Source organism: Symphalangus syndactylus, chromosome 18 (genome assembly GCF_028878055.3).
Source record: "Symphalangus syndactylus isolate Jambi chromosome 18, NHGRI_mSymSyn1-v2.1_pri, whole genome shotgun sequence".
Lineage (NCBI taxonomy): Eukaryota > Metazoa > Chordata > Mammalia > Primates > Hylobatidae > Symphalangus > Symphalangus syndactylus.
In genome coordinates, this window is record NC_072440.2 from 66,369,899 (window position 1) to 66,390,185 (window position 20,287).

The 20,287-nt window shown below is 42.1% G+C and overlaps 1 protein-coding gene across 1 annotated transcript in view; it reads left to right on the forward strand.

Annotated features, from left to right (window-relative positions):
- Positions 1-20,287, forward strand: part of LOC134733568 (uncharacterized) — a 62,023-nt gene that overhangs the window by 12,235 nt on the left and 29,501 nt on the right. Inside the window, exons 4-6 of the mRNA XM_063623586.1 lie at positions 1,170-1,394; positions 7,759-7,983; positions 14,342-14,566. Of these exons, the coding sequence (XP_063479656.1) occupies positions 1,170-1,394; positions 7,759-7,983; positions 14,342-14,566 (675 nt within the window). The remainder of the gene's footprint in view (positions 1-1,169; positions 1,395-7,758; positions 7,984-14,341; positions 14,567-20,287) is intronic.

The window sequence follows — 20,287 nt, forward strand, 5'->3', positions numbered from 1 at the left end:
ATCTCAAAGGTTTAGACATTTGCTTTCAGTTTGGTCAATTATGAATACAGCTATTATAAACCTTCCTGTGTCTTGTTTGGAAACACAATTTTTAAAATGTAACTGAGGAAATATTTAGGATTATGATTACTTGGTTGTATGGTAAGACTACATTTTTCTTTGTAAGAATTTTGGTAGAATTTTCCAGTGAAATCATCTGAATATAGTGTTTTAGCTTTTTGAAAAGATATTAATCATTGATTCAATTTCTAAAATAAATATAGGCCTGTCCAGATGATCTATTTCTCCTGAGTTTTGGTCTTCTAAAATAGATTTTAACAATTAGCTCATTTCATCTACCGTATCCAATTGCGAGCACAGATGTGTTCAGGATATTCCTTTATTATTTACTATTTTTTGATTTGACTCCCCTTAAATGGATATTATTAGTATACTGTGACTTCTTTCTTTCCTTTGCAGGTAGCCAAGGTAGGGGTTTATCAACGTTACTGATCTTTTCAAAGAATTGGCTTTTGGTTTTGTTGATTTTCTCCGAGGATTTCCTGTTTTCTCTTCCACTGTATTCTGCAATCATTCTTTATTTTTCCCCTGTTCTATATTATACTGCTGTTTTTCTCTCATTGCCCAAGTTGAAGCTTAGATTATGAATTTAGATATTTCTCATTACTGACACAGCATCCTGAATGTAACGCATTGAATGTAATCTCATTAAAATGCACACTTAATAATTAAAATGATAAATAGGTATGCTTGACTACAATCTGAAATACACAACAGGGGAGGTGATCAATGTAGTGGCAGGATATGTAGATCCACAAAAGTCAAATGATCTTGTAACATTTCATAAAATTGGGGATTTGCCTGGACCTTGAAATGGGGAGGAGGTGTGATGAGATGCTATCGCCGAACCATACAGTGCCGTTCTGTGTGAAACTGTTCTTCAGGTGACACTGATGAGGTTGCCCTAGCTGGAAAGCCAAGGCTCTTTCATTTCTTTCTGCCCTTCTCCTTTGCCTTCCTTCAACACCAAGGAGAATGGTCCAGCAGCAGCTCAGTCCATGCCTGTCAACCGCCCACCTCCACACTCCAGCCCCGGTCCACACCCTGCAAGGCTCCTTGTGAGATTCCTCAGCAGCACTAATGCACTGACTGTCACTATGTTCTCCTAGATTTGGTCGAAGATCTCAGTAAAGGCCCACCTGTCCATCTTGTCCCAGATGTGGGACCCGCCCACGAGGCTGAAATTCATAACGCTGCGGCAGCCACAGCACCAGCCGCAGCACCAGCCACAACCACTGGAAAGCGGGCCAAATTAGACTTCAGGGCCAGGAAGGCCCAAGTCATGCAGGACCTAAGCCTCCCGAAGACGCGGGAGACGCCGGAGATGCCCAAAGGTAAAGAAGCCATGGGTGCCATTTGCTCTCTGGCATCTCTCTGGCCACCACCGCCCCCATCCCTTTGCAGTCCCTCACCCTCAGAGACATCCTCAGCTTCCAGCTCCCTCCTGCCCATGGCCAGCTTTCCCAGGGCTAGGCATGGGGGACAAAGGCTGGTTCTGCCTCTTGTCTTTGTTGTTGAGCCTTCTTTGTTGAGGCTTTCCTGGTCTAGTCCCTCCCTTTTGTCAGTAAAATTTCAAATACTCCAGTTTTGGAGTCCCCATCCCATTCTCTATCCTTACCCATCCAGCTGGTCTGGTACCTAAGTGAAGGAGCCAGTTAAGGGCCCAATTCTTTCTTTTCTCCCATTCCTTAAGGTAGCTAATAATTGGGATAATTTAGACTCAAATATGTGGAGACTTCTTAAATTCAAAATACAGTTTGCCATGGAAGAGATTATATGGTATTCTTAGTAGATGGGTTTAAGTCACATTGACAGAAGCTGCTTTATTTCTTCCAATTGTAATTTGAAGAAAGAAGGACAAAAAATTGGGGGACATGCTTAAAATGACTGCAAAAGGTATGCAATGTTACTGCCAGAGCTGTAAAGAAGTTGTTTTTGTGTTGGGTTTACCCAAAAGAGTTGAGCCATGGAGCTCTGATTACTTTAAAATTCCCACTTGGACATGAGTGTGTCTTCAGCCCTAGAACACCGTAGTCCCTGTTTCATAGACAAGGAAGGGAAAGTGTGATGTGTCCTAGGGTTTCATTCAAGTCACAGTCATCACGCTTTATCGAGAGTGGGACCAGGGCTCTAGGAGTTGCTATGGTCAAGTTGAAGACAAAAGCTAACACTTGTAAGACAGGAGAGAAGCATTTACTTACAAAAGCAGCCTGAAATTTGTGTGTAACTACATTTGGTGAGCAAACGAAAGCTGCCAGACTCAGGAAAACAGAGATGCTAATAGAAGTGACTTTAGGAACCAGGGTTTTCTATTCAGTTCATTGCCCAGGGTGACTTCCAATAACAACCCCCACCCCCCTGCACTTTTCCCAGGACTGGAAAGCTCAGGCACCCCAGGACGAATAGTGCAGTCACCACAGAGGGGCAGGGTGGCCACAAGGTGGGCAGCAGCAGGGATGGGCATTGTGAGGCCTTGGGTGGGTCTGTGGGGTCGGCCATTGTGAGCCACTAGCCTGACTTGGTTGTTTCCTGCCAACCAGGTGACACAGGAGGCTTTGTGGGTACTGGGCATCGGCCAGGGCCAGCAGCCTTCAGTCAGTAGCTGGTAGTGGAAGGAGGAGCTCTGACTACACTCTCACGACTGTTTTTGTGCCTCCTGGTGCTTTCTGTGTCCCTTTCTTTTTGAAATAAGACAGAAGGTCCCCACCTTCATAGACATAGAGAGATCCCATCCTATTTGTTTTTTAAAATAAATGGAAAAGTGAGGGGGAGCCTTGTGAGGATGATGGGAGGGGGCTTCCAGAGAGGAAATTCTTCTTTGGAATTCCTGAAATGGGAACAAAGTTGTTTTGGGAAAAGGACAAAAAGACACAAAGGTGGCTGCAGCAGAGTGAAATGAATGTCATGGGCTAAGGCCTTGTACACGTAGTGAGCAATGACAAAGAATATGGACTTTAGTTGAGATGGGAAACCACTGGAGGATTATAGCCTGGGGATTACTGTTAATTCTCCAAGGAAAAGACTGACCAGTGGCTCTGTGAGAATATACTGTAATGCAGGCAAGGGTGGAAGCAGGGAGACTGGCAAGGAAGCTGGTGGCGTAGTTCAGGTGAGAGTCAACAGTGAAGAGACAAACAATAATGACCTGAAACAGGCTGACTTGAGAATCTCTAGATTCAAGTGAACCTAAAAGTAGGTAATAAAGTGGTAAATAGGCAAGTCACAGAAAAAGAAATGCAGATGATCCTTAAACACATCTTCACACATAAGAGAAAGGCAAATGACAACTATACTGCAGTGTCTCTCCTATTGAGTGAAATTCCAAAAACGTGGCAATACATTCTTTGGTTTGGCTGTAAGGAAAGTTGCATGCATAGATTGCTGGTGGAAATGCAAAATGGCTCGACTCCACGAAGGGGAATTTGGCACAATCTCACAACCTTGCAAATGCGTTTAAACCGGAAATCCTACTTTGAGGCATTTTATCCGGAAGGTATCCTCCATAAATATGAAACAACCTATGCTCAAAGTCCTTGTTGCATTATTTTCAATAGCTCAATATTGGAAATTACTGAAATGCCTAGTAAGGAACTAGTAAAATTAACTGGTACTTCCACCTACAGGAGAACTATGGAGCTGTAAATGAGGGTAAGATGTCTTTTTACTGCTATGGGGTGATTCCCCAGATAGGTTACATAGAAAAGCATAAAGGGACAACATGCAGTAACATACATGAAAGAAAGCAGGGGGAATAATGTGTGATTATTAAAACAAACACAAAAACAACGCTGGGGAATTCTTGATGCTGACCTGTGACTATTTTCTCCTTAACTTCAGTGGGTAGCCAAAGTGTCTATTTTCTCAAAATGTTAATTTGCTATGGGTTTTCCAAAGGATGTTAACTGTTTACCTTTCACCCGGAAGCCTTGCTTTGTAATTGATTGTGCATTATGTAGCAAATACACTGCTCTTGCATTTTATTTGATCCTCTCAATGTTTTAAGTTGGGTGTAATATGGGAATTTTCCTTGTGTCACATATGAGAAGGCTGGTTCTAAGAAGTATAAAGTGAGTTTTTCAAGGTTTGAAAAAATAAGAGTCAGATCAAGAATGTACATTCTAGACATGGCATATAAAACTAGAATTTATTAAAAGGTGCGTATGAGCTGCTTTGGATACTACCTCTTTAAAAAAAAATTCCTTTAGTTTATTAAAGTAGTTAAGCCTCAGGATTAAAACAGTAACATTAGATAATGAGAAATAAAATGGAGATACTTGTAACTCAGTAATGCTTTTTACTTTTAAGAGACAGGGTCTTGCTTTGTCACCCAGGCTGGCATGCAGTGCATGATCATAGCTCACTGCAGCCTCAAACTCCTTGGCTGAAACGATCCTCCCACATCAGTCTTCCACGTAGCTAGGGAGACAAGAGCTCACTACCACACCTGGCTAATTTTTAAAACATTTTTTGTAGAGAAGAGGTCTCACTATGTTGCCCAGGCTGGTCTCAAACTTCTGACCTCAAGCAATCCTCCTGCCTTAGCCTCCAAAAATGTCAGGATTACAGCCATGAGCCAGCACACCTAGCCCAGAAATGTTCCTAAAACTCTGAAAAATGAAGTTAAATGCTATTAACATATCTATAAATGGATAAAAATATACTATGATGTATCAAACGTCACAGCTCAGTCGTGGTCACAAGATTGATTAAAACATTAAACAGTTCAGGCAAGTCTGAGAACTGCGAGGGAAGTACAGGATTGCTTTGGAAGCCAGAATTAGGATTGTCAGAGCTGGGAAAGCAGAAGCCAGGCGTTGAGTGTGCACAGGACTGGGGCACGCAGCAGCTCCATGGTATGCTGTGTGTCCTCTTACATGGCAGGCCACCCCCAGGCCAGCAGATGAGAATCACCTGATGGGTGGAAAGAGTGGATTTAGGTAAAATCTCAGACTGTCCATTATAACTGAGAGACTTTAAATGTTTCTCTTATGAGTCATAAAGCTAATCAAAGTGACAACACAGGGATGATAGAGCAGGTGAGTAAACGCAGTAAGCCACCTCCCACCTGTCCAGGGCATCAACCATCCCAAAGAAATATTGGGGCAAATTTGCCATTATTTGCCAATATTTGACAAAGCTTTTGAGAAGAGCTCTCAGTTCAGGGTCCAGGGCATGATCTAGAGGACTCAGATGTTCTGGGATCTCTGTCCCCATGGAACCAACTACATTCTTGCCCCAGATCTTCATGCCTCACTGTGGTAACTCTGGGGAAGTCACTCAAAGTGTCTAAGTTTTAATTCATTGAATTGGAAAATATGGCTTGTAGCCCCTGTTCTGCCCATCCCTCGGGGCTAATGTGGGGATCAAGGAAACGACAGATCTCTTTCATGAGCTGGAAAGCATCATGCCCATGGAAACAGTGAAGTCACTTTCCACCCTCCCCTGCCCGGGAGCCATACACGCTCCCTCTCTGGATTCAACCACTACCAAGTATCTGGATTATTCTTCCAGACATTGAATTATTGAACACTTTTGGGCATTTACGAAGCATGAGTCTTCTTAAGGCTTTATCTGTATCTCATCCTTTTTAGCCCTATAGATCTTAGTAGGTCTATAGCATAGATCTATTAACATTCCCACATCTCAGAATAGGGAACTGAGGCCCAGTGGGGTTCATTTCACTCTCCGAGGTATGTGCAGATTCTATGTAGGATTTGAACCCAGGCCATTCTTGGTGACTTGGATCTGCTGCTTTTCTATATTGTCTCATCTAAATAAAGGTATCTGCCTGCACAAACAGTCCATTTTAAGTGCAATGAAGCTTGCAGAATCTTCCTAGAACCCAAATGTAATTCAGGTAGAGTTGAATAGCAAACAATGAAAACTGGGATGAAAACTTTCATCTGTGAATAAGTTTTTACTAATTTCTCCGCTGTCCTCTGCCAGTAACATGTCAAGCACTGTCTTTATTATAATACATTTTCTAGAATCTATCAGAAGTCTGCTCTGCTTTGTAGGTTTCGGCGCCGATTGCAAGCGCTACTTCAGAATGATATGGAGACGGCATAGAATTTTGCCTCTAGAAAATGCAGGTAATGTGGAAATTAAATCATTAAGTTCATTTAAGCAAACAATTCCAGTTTATTCATTCAGTGCTCCATATTAGAGAAACTCAGTAAATGCTATGTCATGTTCTTCATTTATTTTATTTGTGCCAATTTAAATGCATTAAATCAATGGTAGATGATACAACTACACAAGTAAGTAACATTGACAACTTAGCGTTCGGTTCCTGTGTGTGTGTGTGTGTGTGTGTGTGTGTGTGTCTGAAAAGGTCTCATTTGTCACCCAGGAGTGCATTGGTGCAATCACAGCTCACTGCGATCTTGACCTCCCCAGGTTCAGGTGATCCTTCCACCTCAGCCTCCCAAGTGGCTGGCCATAAGGCACATGCCACTACAGCAAGCTAATTTTTATTTTTTTTTTGGAGAGATGGGATTTCCCCATGTTGTCCATGATAGTAAAGGACATCTCAAAGGTTTAGACATTTGCTTTCAGTTTGGTCAATTATGAATACAGCTATTATAAACCTTCCTGTGTCTTGTTTGGAAACACAATTTTTAAAATGTAACTGAGGAAATATTTAGGATTATGATTACTTGGTTGTATGGTAAGACTACATTTTTCTTTGTAAGAATTTTGGTAGAATTTTCCAGTGAAATCATCTGAATATAGTGTTTTAGCTTTTTGAAAAGATATTAATCATTGATTCAATTTCTAAAATAAATATAGGCCTGTCCAGATGATCTATTTCTCCTGAGTTTTGGTCTTCTAAAATAGATTTTAACAATTAGCTCATTTCATCTACCGTATCCAATTGCGAGCACAGATGTGTTCAGGATATTCCTTTATTATTTACTATTTTTTGATTTGACTCCCCTTAAATGGATATTATTAGTATACTGTGACTTCTTTCTTTCCTTTGCAGGTAGCCAAGGTAGGGGTTTATCAACGTTACTGATCTTTTCAAAGAACTGGCTTTTGGTTTTGTTGATTTTCTCCGAGGATTTCCTGTTTTCTCTTCCACTGTATTCTGCAATCATTCTTTATTTTTCCCCTGTTCTATATTATACTGCTGTTTTTCTCTCATTGCCCAAGTTGAAGCTTAGATTATGAATTTAGATATTTCTCATTACTGACACAGCATCCTGAATGTAACGCATTGAATGTAATCTCATTAAAATGCACACTTAATAATTAAAATGATAAATAGGTATGCTTGACTACAATCTGAAATACACAACAGGGGAGGTGATCAATGTAGTGGCAGGATATGTAGATCCACAAAAGTCAAATGATCTTGTAACATTTCATAAAATTGGGGATTTGCCTGGACCTTGAAATGGGGAGGAGGTGTGATGAGATGCTATCGCCGAACCATACAGTGCCGTTCTGTGTGAAACTGTTCTTCAGGTGACACTGATGAGGTTGCCCTAGCTGGAAAGCCAAGGCTCTTTCATTTCTTTCTGCCCTTCTCCTTTGCCTTCCTTCAACACCAAGGAGAATGGTCCAGCAGCAGCTCAGTCCATGCCTGTCAACCGCCCACCTCCACACTCCAGCCCCGGTCCACACCCTGCAAGGCTCCTTGTGAGATTCCTCAGCAGCACTAATGCACTGACTGTCACTATGTTCTCCTAGATTTGGTCGAAGATCTCAGTAAAGGCCCACCTGTCCATCTTGTCCCAGATGTGGGACCCGCCCACGAGGCTGAAATTCATAACGCTGCGGCAGCCACAGCACCAGCCGCAGCACCAGCCACAACCACTGGAAAGCGGGCCAAATTAGACTTCAGGGCCAGGAAGGCCCAAGTCATGCAGGACCTAAGCCTCCCGAAGACGCGGGAGACGCCGGAGATGCCCAAAGGTAAAGAAGCCATGGGTGCCATTTGCTCTCTGGCATCTCTCTGGCCACCACCGCCCCCATCCCTTTGCAGTCCCTCACCCTCAGAGACATCCTCAGCTTCCAGCTCCCTCCTGCCCATGGCCAGCTTTCCCAGGGCTAGGCATGGGGGACAAAGGCTGGTTCTGCCTCTTGTCTTTGTTGTTGAGCCTTCTTTGTTGAGGCTTTCCTGGTCTAGTCCCTCCCTTTTGTCAGTAAAATTTCAAATACTCCAGTTTTGGAGTCCCCATCCCATTCTCTATCCTTACCCATCCAGCTGGTCTGGTACCTAAGTGAAGGAGCCAGTTAAGGGCCCAATTCTTTCTTTTCTCCCATTCCTTAAGGTAGCTAATAATTGGGATAATTTAGACTCAAATATGTGGAGACTTCTTAAATTCAAAATACAGTTTGCCATGGAAGAGATTATATGGTATTCTTAGTAGATGGGTTTAAGTCACATTGACAGAAGCTGCTTTATTTCTTCCAATTGTAATTTGAAGAAAGAAGGACAAAAAATTGGGGGACATGCTTAAAATGACTGCAAAAGGTATGCAATGTTACTGCCAGAGCTGTAAAGAAGTTGTTTTTGTGTTGGGTTTACCCAAAAGAGTTGAGCCATGGAGCTCTGATTACTTTAAAATTCCCACTTGGACATGAGTGTGTCTTCAGCCCTAGAACACCGTAGTCCCTGTTTCATAGACAAGGAAGGGAAAGTGTGATGTGTCCTAGGGTTTCATTCAAGTCACAGTCATCACGCTTTATCGAGAGTGGGACCAGGGCTCTAGGAGTTGCTATGGTCAAGTTGAAGACAAAAGCTAACACTTGTAAGACAGGAGAGAAGCATTTACTTACAAAAGCAGCCTGAAATTTGTGTGTAACTACATTTGGTGAGCAAACGAAAGCTGCCAGACTCAGGAAAACAGAGATGCTAATAGAAGTGACTTTAGGAACCAGGGTTTTCTATTCAGTTCATTGCCCAGGGTGACTTCCAATAACAACCCCCACCCCCCTGCACTTTTCCCAGGACTGGAAAGCTCAGGCACCCCAGGACGAATAGTGCAGTCACCACAGAGGGGCAGGGTGGCCACAAGGTGGGCAGCAGCAGGGATGGGCATTGTGAGGCCTTGGGTGGGTCTGTGGGGTCGGCCATTGTGAGCCACTAGCCTGACTTGGTTGTTTCCTGCCAACCAGGTGACACAGGAGGCTTTGTGGGTACTGGGCATCGGCCAGGGCCAGCAGCCTTCAGTCAGTAGCTGGTAGTGGAAGGAGGAGCTCTGACTACACTCTCACGACTGTTTTTGTGCCTCCTGGTGCTTTCTGTGTCCCTTTCTTTTTGAAATAAGACAGAAGGTCCCCACCTTCATAGACATAGAGAGATCCCATCCTATTTGTTTTTTAAAATAAATGGAAAAGTGAGGGGGAGCCTTGTGAGGATGATGGGAGGGGGCTTCCAGAGAGGAAATTCTTCTTTGGAATTCCTGAAATGGGAACAAAGTTGTTTTGGGAAAAGGACAAAAAGACACAAAGGTGGCTGCAGCAGAGTGAAATGAATGTCATGGGCTAAGGCCTTGTACACGTAGTGAGCAATGACAAAGAATATGGACTTTAGTTGAGATGGGAAACCACTGGAGGATTATAGCCTGGGGATTACTGTTAATTCTCCAAGGAAAAGACTGACCAGTGGCTCTGTGAGAATATACTGTAATGCAGGCAAGGGTGGAAGCAGGGAGACTGGCAAGGAAGCTGGTGGCGTAGTTCAGGTGAGAGTCAACAGTGAAGAGACAAACAATAATGACCTGAAACAGGCTGACTTGAGAATCTCTAGATTCAAGTGAACCTAAAAGTAGGTAATAAAGTGGTAAATAGGCAAGTCACAGAAAAAGAAATGCAGATGATCCTTAAACACATCTTCACACATAAGAGAAAGGCAAATGACAACTATACTGCAGTGTCTCTCCTATTGAGTGAAATTCCAAAAACGTGGCAATACATTCTTTGGTTTGGCTGTAAGGAAAGTTGCATGCATAGATTGCTGGTGGAAATGCAAAATGGCTCGACTCCACGAAGGGGAATTTGGCACAATCTCACAACCTTGCAAATGTGTTTAAACCGGAAATCCTACTTTGAGGCATTTTATCCGGAAGGTATCCTCCATAAATATGAAACAACCTATGCTCAAAGTCCTTGTTGCATTATTTTCAATAGCTCAGTATTGGAAATTACTGAAATGCCTAGTAAGGAACTAGTAAAATTAACTGGTACTTCCACATACAGGAGAACTATGGAGCTGTAAATGAGGGTAAGATGTCTTTTTACTGCTATGGGGTGATTCCCCAGATAGGTTACATAGAAAAGCATAAAGGGACAACACGCAGTAACATACATGAAAGAAAGCAGGGGGAATAATGTGTGATTATTAAAACAAACACAAAAACAACGCTGGGGAATTCTTGATGCTGACCTGTGACTATTTTCTCCTTAACTTCAGTGGGTAGCCAAAGTGTCTATTTTCTCAAAATGTTAATTTGCTATGGGTTTTCCAAAGGATGTTAACTGTTTACCTTTCACCCGGAAGCCTTGCTTTGTAATTGATTGTGCATTATGTAGCAAATACACTGCTCTTGCATTTTATTTGATCCTCTCAATGTTTTAAGTTGGGTGTAATATGGGAATTTTCCTTGTGTCACATATGAGAAGGCTGGTTCTAAGAAGTATAAAGTGAGTTTTTCAAGGTTTGAAAAAATAAGAGTCAGATCAAGAATGTACATTCTAGACATGGCATATAAAACTAGAATTTATTAAAAGGTGCGTATGAGCTGCTTTGGATACTACCTCTTTAAAAAAAAATTCCTTTAGTTTATTAAAGTAGTTAAGCCTCAGGATTAAAACAGTAACATTAGATAATGAGAAATAAAATGGAGATACTTGTAACTCAGTAATGCTTTTTACTTTTAAGAGACAGGGTCTTGCTTTGTCACCCAGGCTGGCATGCAGTGCATGATCATAGCTCACTGCAGCCTCAAACTCCTTGGCTGAAACGATCCTCCCACATCAGTCTTCCACGTAGCTAGGGAGACAAGAGCTCACTACCACACCTGGCTAATTTTTAAAACATTTTTTGTAGAGAAGAGGTCTCACTATGTTGCCCAGGCTGGTCTCAAACTTCTGACCTCAAGCAATCCTCCTGCCTTAGCCTCCAAAAATGTCAGGATTACAGCCATGAGCCAGCACACCTAGCCCAGAAATGTTCCTAAAACTCTGAAAAATGAAGTTAAATGCTATTAACATATCTATAAATGGATAAAAATATACTATGATGTATCAAACGTCACAGCTCAGTCGTGGTCACAAGATTGATTAAAACATTAAACAGTTCAGGCAAGTCTGAGAACTGCGAGGGAAGTACAGGATTGCTTTGGAAGCCAGAATTAGGATTGTCAGAGCTGGGAAAGCAGAAGCCAGGCGTTGAGTGTGCACAGGACTGGGGCACGCAGCAGCTCCATGGTATGCTGTGTGTCCTCTTACATGGCAGGCCACCCCCAGGCCAGCAGATGAGAATCACCTGATGGGTGGAAAGAGTGGATTTAGGTAAAATCTCAGACTGTCCATTATAACTGAGAGACTTTAAATGTTTCTCTTATGAGTCATAAAGCTAATCAAAGTGACAACACAGGGATGATAGAGCAGGTGAGTAAACGCAGTAAGCCACCTCCCACCTGTCCAGGGCATCAACCATCCCAAAGAAATATTGGGGCAAATTTGCCATTATTTGCCAATATTTGACAAAGCTTTTGAGAAGAGCTCTCAGTTCAGGGTCCAGGGCATGATCTAGAGGACTCAGATGTTCTGGGATCTCTGTCCCCATGGAACCAACTACATTCTTGCCCCAGATCTTCATGCCTCACTGTGGTAACTCTGGGGAAGTCACTCAAAGTGTCTAAGTTTTAATTCATTGAATTGGAAAATATGGCTTGTAGCCCCTGTTCTGCCCATCCCTCGGGGCTAATGTGGGGATCAAGGAAACGACAGATCTCTTTCATGAGCTGGAAAGCATCATGCCCATGGAAACAGTGAAGTCACTTTCCACCCTCCCCTGCCCGGGAGCCATACACGCTCCCTCTCTGGATTCAACCACTACCAAGTATCTGGATTATTCTTCCAGACATTGAATTATTGAACACTTTTGGGCATTTACGAAGCATGAGTCTTCTTAAGGCTTTATCTGTATCTCATCCTTTTTAGCCCTATAGATCTTAGTAGGTCTATAGCATAGATCTATTAACATTCCCACATCTCAGAATAGGGAACTGAGGCCCAGTGGGGTTCATTTCACTCTCCGAGGTATGTGCAGATTCTATGTAGGATTTGAACCCAGGCCATTCTTGGTGACTTGGATCTGCTGCTTTTCTATATTGTCTCATCTAAATAAAGGTATCTGCCTGCACAAACAGTCCATTTTAAGTGCAATGAAGCTTGCAGAATCTTCCTAGAACCCAAATGTAATTCAGGTAGAGTTGAATAGCAAACAATGAAAACTGGGATGAAAACTTTCATCTGTGAATAAGTTTTTACTAATTTCTCCGCTGTCCTCTGCCAGTAACATGTCAAGCACTGTCTTTATTATAATACATTTTCTAGAATCTATCAGAAGTCTGCTCTGCTTTGTAGGTTTCGGCGCCGATTGCAAGCGCTACTTCAGAATGATATGGAGACGGCATAGAATTTTGCCTCTAGAAAATGCAGGTAATGTGGAAATTAAATCATTAAGTTCATTTAAGCAAACAATTCCAGTTTATTCATTCAGTGCTCCATATTAGAGAAACTCAGTAAATGCTATGTCATGTTCTTCATTTATTTTATTTGTGCCAATTTAAATGCATTAAATCAATGGTAGATGATACAACTACACAAGTAAGTAACATTGACAACTCAGCGTTCGGTTCTTGTGTGTGTGTGTGTGTGTGTGTGTGTCTGAAAAGGTCTCATTTGTCACCCAGGAGTGCATTGGTGCAATCACAGCTCACTGCGATCTTGACCTCCCCAGGTTCAGGTGATCCTTCCACCTCAGCCTCCCAAGTGGCTGGCCATAAGGCACATGCCACTACAGCAAGCTAATTTTTATTTTTTTTTTGGAGAGATGGGATTTCCCCATGTTGTCCATGATAGTAAAGGACATCTCAAAGGTTTAGACATTTGCTTTCAGTTTGGTCAATTATGAATACAGCTATTATAAACCTTCCTGTGTCTTGTTTGGAAACACAATTTTTAAAATGTAACTGAGGAAATATTTAGGATTATGATTACTTGGTTGTATGGTAAGACTACATTTTTCTTTGTAAGAATTTTGGTAGAATTTTCCAGTGAAATCATCTGAATATAGTGTTTTAGCTTTTTGAAAAGATATTAATCATTGATTCAATTTCTAAAATAAATATAGGCCTGTCCAGATGATCTATTTCTCCTGAGTTTTGGTCTTCTAAAATAGATTTTAACAATTAGCTCATTTCATCTACCGTATCCAATTGCGAGCACAGATGTGTTCAGGATATTCCTTTATTATTTACTATTTTTTGATTTGACTCCCCTTAAGTGGATATTATTAGTATACTGTGACTTCTTTCTTTCCTTTGCAGGTAGCCAAGGTAGGGGTTTATCAACGTTACTGATCTTTTCAAAGAACTGGCTTTTGGTTTTGTTGATTTTCTCCGAGGATTTCCTGTTTTCTCTTCCACTGTATTCTGCAATCATTCTTTATTTTTCCCCTGTTCTATATTATACTGCTGTTTTTCTCTCATTGCCCAAGTTGAAGCTTAGATTATGAATTTAGATATTTCTCATTACTGACACAGCATCCTGAATGTAACGCATTGAATGTAATCTCATTAAAATGCACACTTAATAATTAAAATGATAAATAGGTATGCTTGACTACAATCTGAAATACACAACAGGGGAGGTGATCAATGTAGTGGCAGGATATGTAGATCCACAAAAGTCAAATGATCTTGTAACATTTCATAAAATTGGGGATTTGCCTGGACCTTGAAATGGGGAGGAGGTGTGATGAGATGCTATCGCCGAACCATACAGTGCCGTTCTGTGTGAAACTGTTCTTCAGGTGACACTGATGAGGTTGCCCTAGCTGGAAAGCCAAGGCTCTTTCATTTCTTTCTGCCCTTCTCCTTTGCCTTCCTTCAACACCAAGGAGAATGGTCCAGCAGCAGCTCAGTCCATGCCTGTCAACCGCCCACCTCCACACTCCAGCCCCGGTCCACACCCTGCAAGGCTCCTTGTGAGATTCCTCAGCAGCACTAATGCACTGACTGTCACTATGTTCTCCTAGATTTGGTCGAAGATCTCAGTAAAGGCCCACCTGTCCATCTTGTCCCAGATGTGGGACCCGCCCACGAGGCTGAAATTCATAACGCTGCGGCAGCCACAGCACCAGCCGCAGCACCAGCCACAACCACTGGAAAGCGGGCCAAATTAGACTTCAGGGCCAGGAAGGCCCAAGTCATGCAGGACCTAAGCCTCCCGAAGACGCGGGAGACGCCGGAGATGCCCAAAGGTAAAGAAGCCATGGGTGCCATTTGCTCTCTGGCATCTCTCTGGCCACCACCGCCCCCATCCCTTTGCAGTCCCTCACCCTCAGAGACATCCTCAGCTTCCAGCTCCCTCCTGCCCATGGCCAGCTTTCCCAGGGCTAGGCATGGGGGACAAAGGCTGGTTCTGCCTCTTGTCTTTGTTGTTGAGCCTTCTTTGTTGAGGCTTTCCTGGTCTAGTCCCTCCCTTTTGTCAGTAAAATTTCAAATACTCCAGTTTTGGAGTCCCCATCCCATTCTCTATCCTTACCCATCCAGCTGGTCTGGTACCTAAGTGAAGGAGCCAGTTAAGGGCCCAATTCTTTCTTTTCTCCCATTCCTTAAGGTAGCTAATAATTGGGATAATTTAGACTCAAATATGTGGAGACTTCTTAAATTCAAAATACAGTTTGCCATGGAAGAGATTATATGGTATTCTTAGTAGATGGGTTTAAGTCACATTGACAGAAGCTGCTTTATTTCTTCCAATTGTAATTTGAAGAAAGAAGGACAAAAAATTGGGGGACATGCTTAAAATGACTGCAAAAGGTATGCAATGTTACTGCCAGAGCTGTAAAGAAGTTGTTTTTGTGTTGGGTTTACCCAAAAGAGTTGAGCCATGGAGCTCTGATTACTTTAAAATTCCCACTTGGACATGAGTGTGTCTTCAGCCCTAGAACACCGTAGTCCCTGTTTCATAGACAAGGAAGGGAAAGTGTGATGTGTCCTAGGGTTTCATTCAAGTCACAGTCATCACGCTTTATCGAGAGTGGGACCAGGGCTCTAGGAGTTGCTATGGTCAAGTTGAAGACAAAAGCTAACACTTGTAAGACAGGAGAGAAGCATTTACTTACAAAAGCAGCCTGAAATTTGTGTGTAACTACATTTGGTGAGCAAACGAAAGCTGCCAGACTCAGGAAAACAGAGATGCTAATAGAAGTGACTTTAGGAACCAGGGTTTTCTATTCAGTTCATTGCCCAGGGTGACTTCCAATAACAACCCCCACCCCCCTGCACTTTTCCCAGGACTGGAAAGCTCAGGCACCCCAGGACGAATAGTGCAGTCACCACAGAGGGGCAGGGTGGCCACAAGGTGGGCAGCAGCAGGGATGGGCATTGTGAGGCCTTGGGTGGGTCTGTGGGGTCGGCCATTGTGAGCCACTAGCCTGACTTGGTTGTTTCCTGCCAACCAGGTGACACAGGAGGCTTTGTGGGTACTGGGCATCGGCCAGGGCCAGCAGCCTTCAGTCAGTAGCTGGTAGTGGAAGGAGGAGCTCTGACTACACTCTCACGACTGTTTTTGTGCCTCCTGGTGCTTTCTGTGTCCCTTTCTTTTTGAAATAAGACAGAAGGTCCCCACCTTCATAGACATAGAGAGATCCCATCCTATTTGTTTTTTAAAATAAATGGAAAAGTGAGGGGGAGCCTTGTGAGGATGATGGGAGGGGGCTTCCAGAGAGGAAATTCTTCTTTGGAATTCCTGAAATGGGAACAAAGTTGTTTTGGGAAAAGGACAAAAAGACACAAAGGTGGCTGCAGCAGAGTGAAATGAATGTCATGGGCTAAGGCCTTGTACACGTAGTGAGCAATGACAAAGAATATGGACTTTAGTTGAGATGGGAAACCACTGGAGGATTATAGCCTGGGGATTACTGTTAATTCTCCAAGGAAAAGACTGACCAGTGGCTCTGTGAGAATATACTGTAATGCAGGCAAGGGTGGAAGCAGGGAGACTGGCAAGGAAGCTGGTGGCGTAGTTCAGGTGAGAGTCAACAGTGAAGAGACAAACAATAATGACCTGAAACAGGCTGACTTGAGAATCTCTAGATTCAAGTGAACCTAAAAGTAGGTAATAAAGTGGTAAATAGGCAAGTCACAGAAAAAGAAATGCAGATGATCCTTAAACACATCTTCACACATAAGAGAAAGGCAAATGACAACTATACTGCAGTGTCTCTCCTATTGAGTGAAATTCCAAAAACGTGGCAATACATTCTTTGGTTTGGCTGTAAGGAAAGTTGCATGCATAGATTGCTGGTGGAAATGCAAAATGGCTCGACTCCACGAAGGGGAATTTGGCACAATCTCACAACCTTGCAAATGCGTTTAAACCGGAAATCCTACTTTGAGGCATTTTATCCGGAAGGTATCCTCCATAAATATGAAACAACCTATGCTCAAAGTCCTTGTTGCATTATTTTCAATAGCTCAATATTGGAAATTACTGAAATGCCTAGTAAGGAACTAGTAAAATTAACTGGTACTTCCACCTACAGGAGAACTATGGAGCTGTAAATGAGGGTAAGATGTCTTTTTACTGCTATGGGGTGATTCCCCAGATAGGTTACATAGAAAAGCATAAAGGGACAACATGCAGTAACATACATGAAAGAAAGCAGGGGGAATAATGTGTGATTATTAAAACAAACACAAAAACAACGCTGGGGAATTCTTGATGCTGACCTGTGACTATTTTCTCCTTAACTTCAGTGGGTAGCCAAAGTGTCTATTTTCTCAAAATGTTAATTTGCTATGGGTTTTCCAAAGGATGTTAACTGTTTACCTTTCACCCGGAAGCCTTGCTTTGTAATTGATTGTGCATTATGTAGCAAATACACTGCTCTTGCATTTTATTTGATCATCTCAATGTTTTAAGTTAGGTGTAATATGGGAATTTTCCTTGTGTCACATATGAGAAGGCTGGTTCTAAGAAGTATAAAGTGAGTTTTTCAAGGTTTGAAAAAATAAGAGTCAGATCAAGAATGCACATTCTAGACATGGCATATATAACCAGAATTTATTAAAAGGTGTGTATGACCTGCTTTGGATACTACCTCTTTAAAAAAAAATTCCTTTAGTTTATTAAAGTAGTTAAGCCTCAGGATTAAAACAGTAACATTAGATAATGAGAAATAAAATGGAGATACTTGTAACTCAGAAATGCTTTGTATTTTTAAGAGACAGGGTCTTGCTTTGTCACCCAGGCTGGAGTGCTATGTGACAATCTTGTTTTTGTGTTGAGTTTACCCAAAAGAGTTTAGTCATGGAGCTCTGATTACTTTAAAATTCTAAGTTGAAGCTTAGATTATGAATTTATATATTTCTCGTTATTGACACAGCATCCTGAATGTAACTCACTGAATGTAATCTCATTAAAATGCACACTTAATAGTTAAAGTAATAAATATCTATGCTTGACTACAATCTGAAAAACACAACAGGGTAGATGATCAATGTAGTGGCAGGATATGTAGATCCACAGAAGTCAAATGATCTCGTAACATTTCATAAAATTGGGGATTTGCATGGACCTTGAAATAGGGAGGAGGTGTGATGAGATGCTATCGCTGAACCATACAGTGCCGTTCTGTATTAAACTGTTCCTAAGGTGACACTGATAAGGTTGCCCTAGCTGGGCATTTCTTTCTGCCCCTCTCTTTTGCCTGCCTTCAACACCAAGGAGAATGGTCCAGCAGCAGCTCAGTCCATGCCTGTCAACCGCCCACCTCCACACTCCAGCCCTGGTCCACACCCCCCAAGGCTCCTTGTGGGATTCCTCAGCAGCACTAATGCACTGACTGTCACTCTATGTTCTCCTAGGTCCCGCTGAAGATGTGCAGGCGTCTGCAGATGGCAGTGGGGAGGAGAAGGTAACATCAGATATTGTTTTTTTTTTTTTTTTTTTTTTTTATTATACTTTAGGGTTTTAGGGTACATGTGCACAATGTGCAGGTTTGTTACATATGTATCCATGTGCCATGTTGATTTCCTGCACCCATTACTTCGTCATTTAGCATTAGGTGTATCTCCTAATGCTGTCCCTCCCCCCTCCCCCCACCCCACAATAGTCCCCGGAGCGTGATGTTCCCCTTCCTGTGTCCATGAGTTCTCATTGTTCAATTCCCACCTATGAGTGAGAACATGCGGTGTTTGGTTTTTTGTCCTTGCAATAGTTTACTGAGAATGATGTTTTCCAGTTTCATCCATGTCCCTACAAAGGACACGAACTCATCATTTTTTATGGCTGCATAGTATTCCATGGTGTATATGTGCCACATTTTCTTAATCCAGTCTATCGTTGTTGGACATTTGGGTTGGTTCCAACTCTTTGCTATTGTGAATAGTGCTGCAATAAACATACGTGTGCATGTGTCTTTATAGCAGCATGATTTATAGTCCTTTGGGTATATACCCAGTAATGGGATGGCTGGGTCAAATGGTATTTCTAGTTCGAGATCCCTGAGGAATCGCCACACTGACTTCCACAATGGTTGAACTAGTTTACAGTCCCACCAACAGTGTAAAAGTGTTCCTATTTCTCCACATCCTCTCCAGCACCTGTTGTTTCCTGATTTTTTAATGATGGCCATTCTAACTGGTGTGAGATGGTATCTCACTGTGGTTTTGATTTGCATTTCTCTGATGGCCAGTGATGAGGAGCATTTCTTCATGTGTTTTTTGGCTGCATAAATGTCTTCTTTTGAGAAGTGTCTGTTCATGTCCTCTGCCCACTTTTTGATGGGGTTGTTTGTTTTTTTCTTGTAAATTTGTTTGAGTTCATTGTAGATTCTGGATATTAGCCCTTTGTCAGATGAGTAGGTTGCAAAAATTTTCTCCCATTGTGTAGGTTGCCTGTTCACTCTGATGATAGTTTCTTTTGCTGTGCAGAAGCTCTTTAGTTTAATGAGATCCCATTTGTCGATTTTGGCTTTTGTTGCCATTGCTTTTGGTGTTTTAGACATGAAGTCCTTGCCCACGCCTATGTCCTGAATGGTATTGCCTAGGTTTTCTTGTAGGATTTTAATGGTTTTAGGTCTAACATATAAGTCTTTAATCCATCTTGAATTAATTTTTGTATAAGGTGTAAGGAAGGGATCCAGTTGCAGCTTTCTACATATGGCTAGCCAGTTTTCCCAGCACCATTTATTAAATAGGGAATCCTTTCCCCATTTCTTGTTTTTGTCAGGTTTGTCAAAGATCAGATAGTTGTAGCTATGCGGCATCATTTCTGAGGGCTCTGTTCTGTTCCATTGATCTATGTCTCTGTTGTGGTACCAGTACCATGCTGTTTTGGTTACTGTAGCCTTGTAGTATAGTTTAAAGTCAGGTAGCGTGATGCCTCCAGCTTTGTTCTTTTGGCTTAGGATTGACTTGGCGATGCGGGCTCTTTTTTGGTTCCATATGAACTTTAAAGTAGTTTTTTCCAATTCTGTGAAGAAAGTCATTGGTAGCTTGATGGGGATGGCATTGAATCTATAAATTACCTTGGGCAGCATGGCCATTTTCACGATATTGATTCTTCCAACCCATGAGCATGGAATGTTCTTCCATTTGTTTGTATCCTCTTTTATTTCATTGAGCAGTGGTTTGTAGTTCTCCTTGAAGAGGTCCTTCACATCCCTGGTAAGTTGGATTCCTAGGTATTTTATTCTCTTTGAAGCAATTGTGAATGGGAGTTCACTCATGATTTGGCTCTCTGTTTGTCTGTTATTGGTGTACAAGAATGCTTGTGATTTTTGTACATTAATTTTGTATCCTGAGACTTTGCTGAAGTTGCTAATCAGCTTAAGGAGATTTTGGGCTGAGACAATGGGGTTTTCTAGATATACAATCATGTCATCTGCAAACAGGGACAATTTGACTTCCTCTTTTCCTAATTGAATACCCTTTATTTCCTTCTCCTGCCTGATTGCTCTGGCCAGAACTTC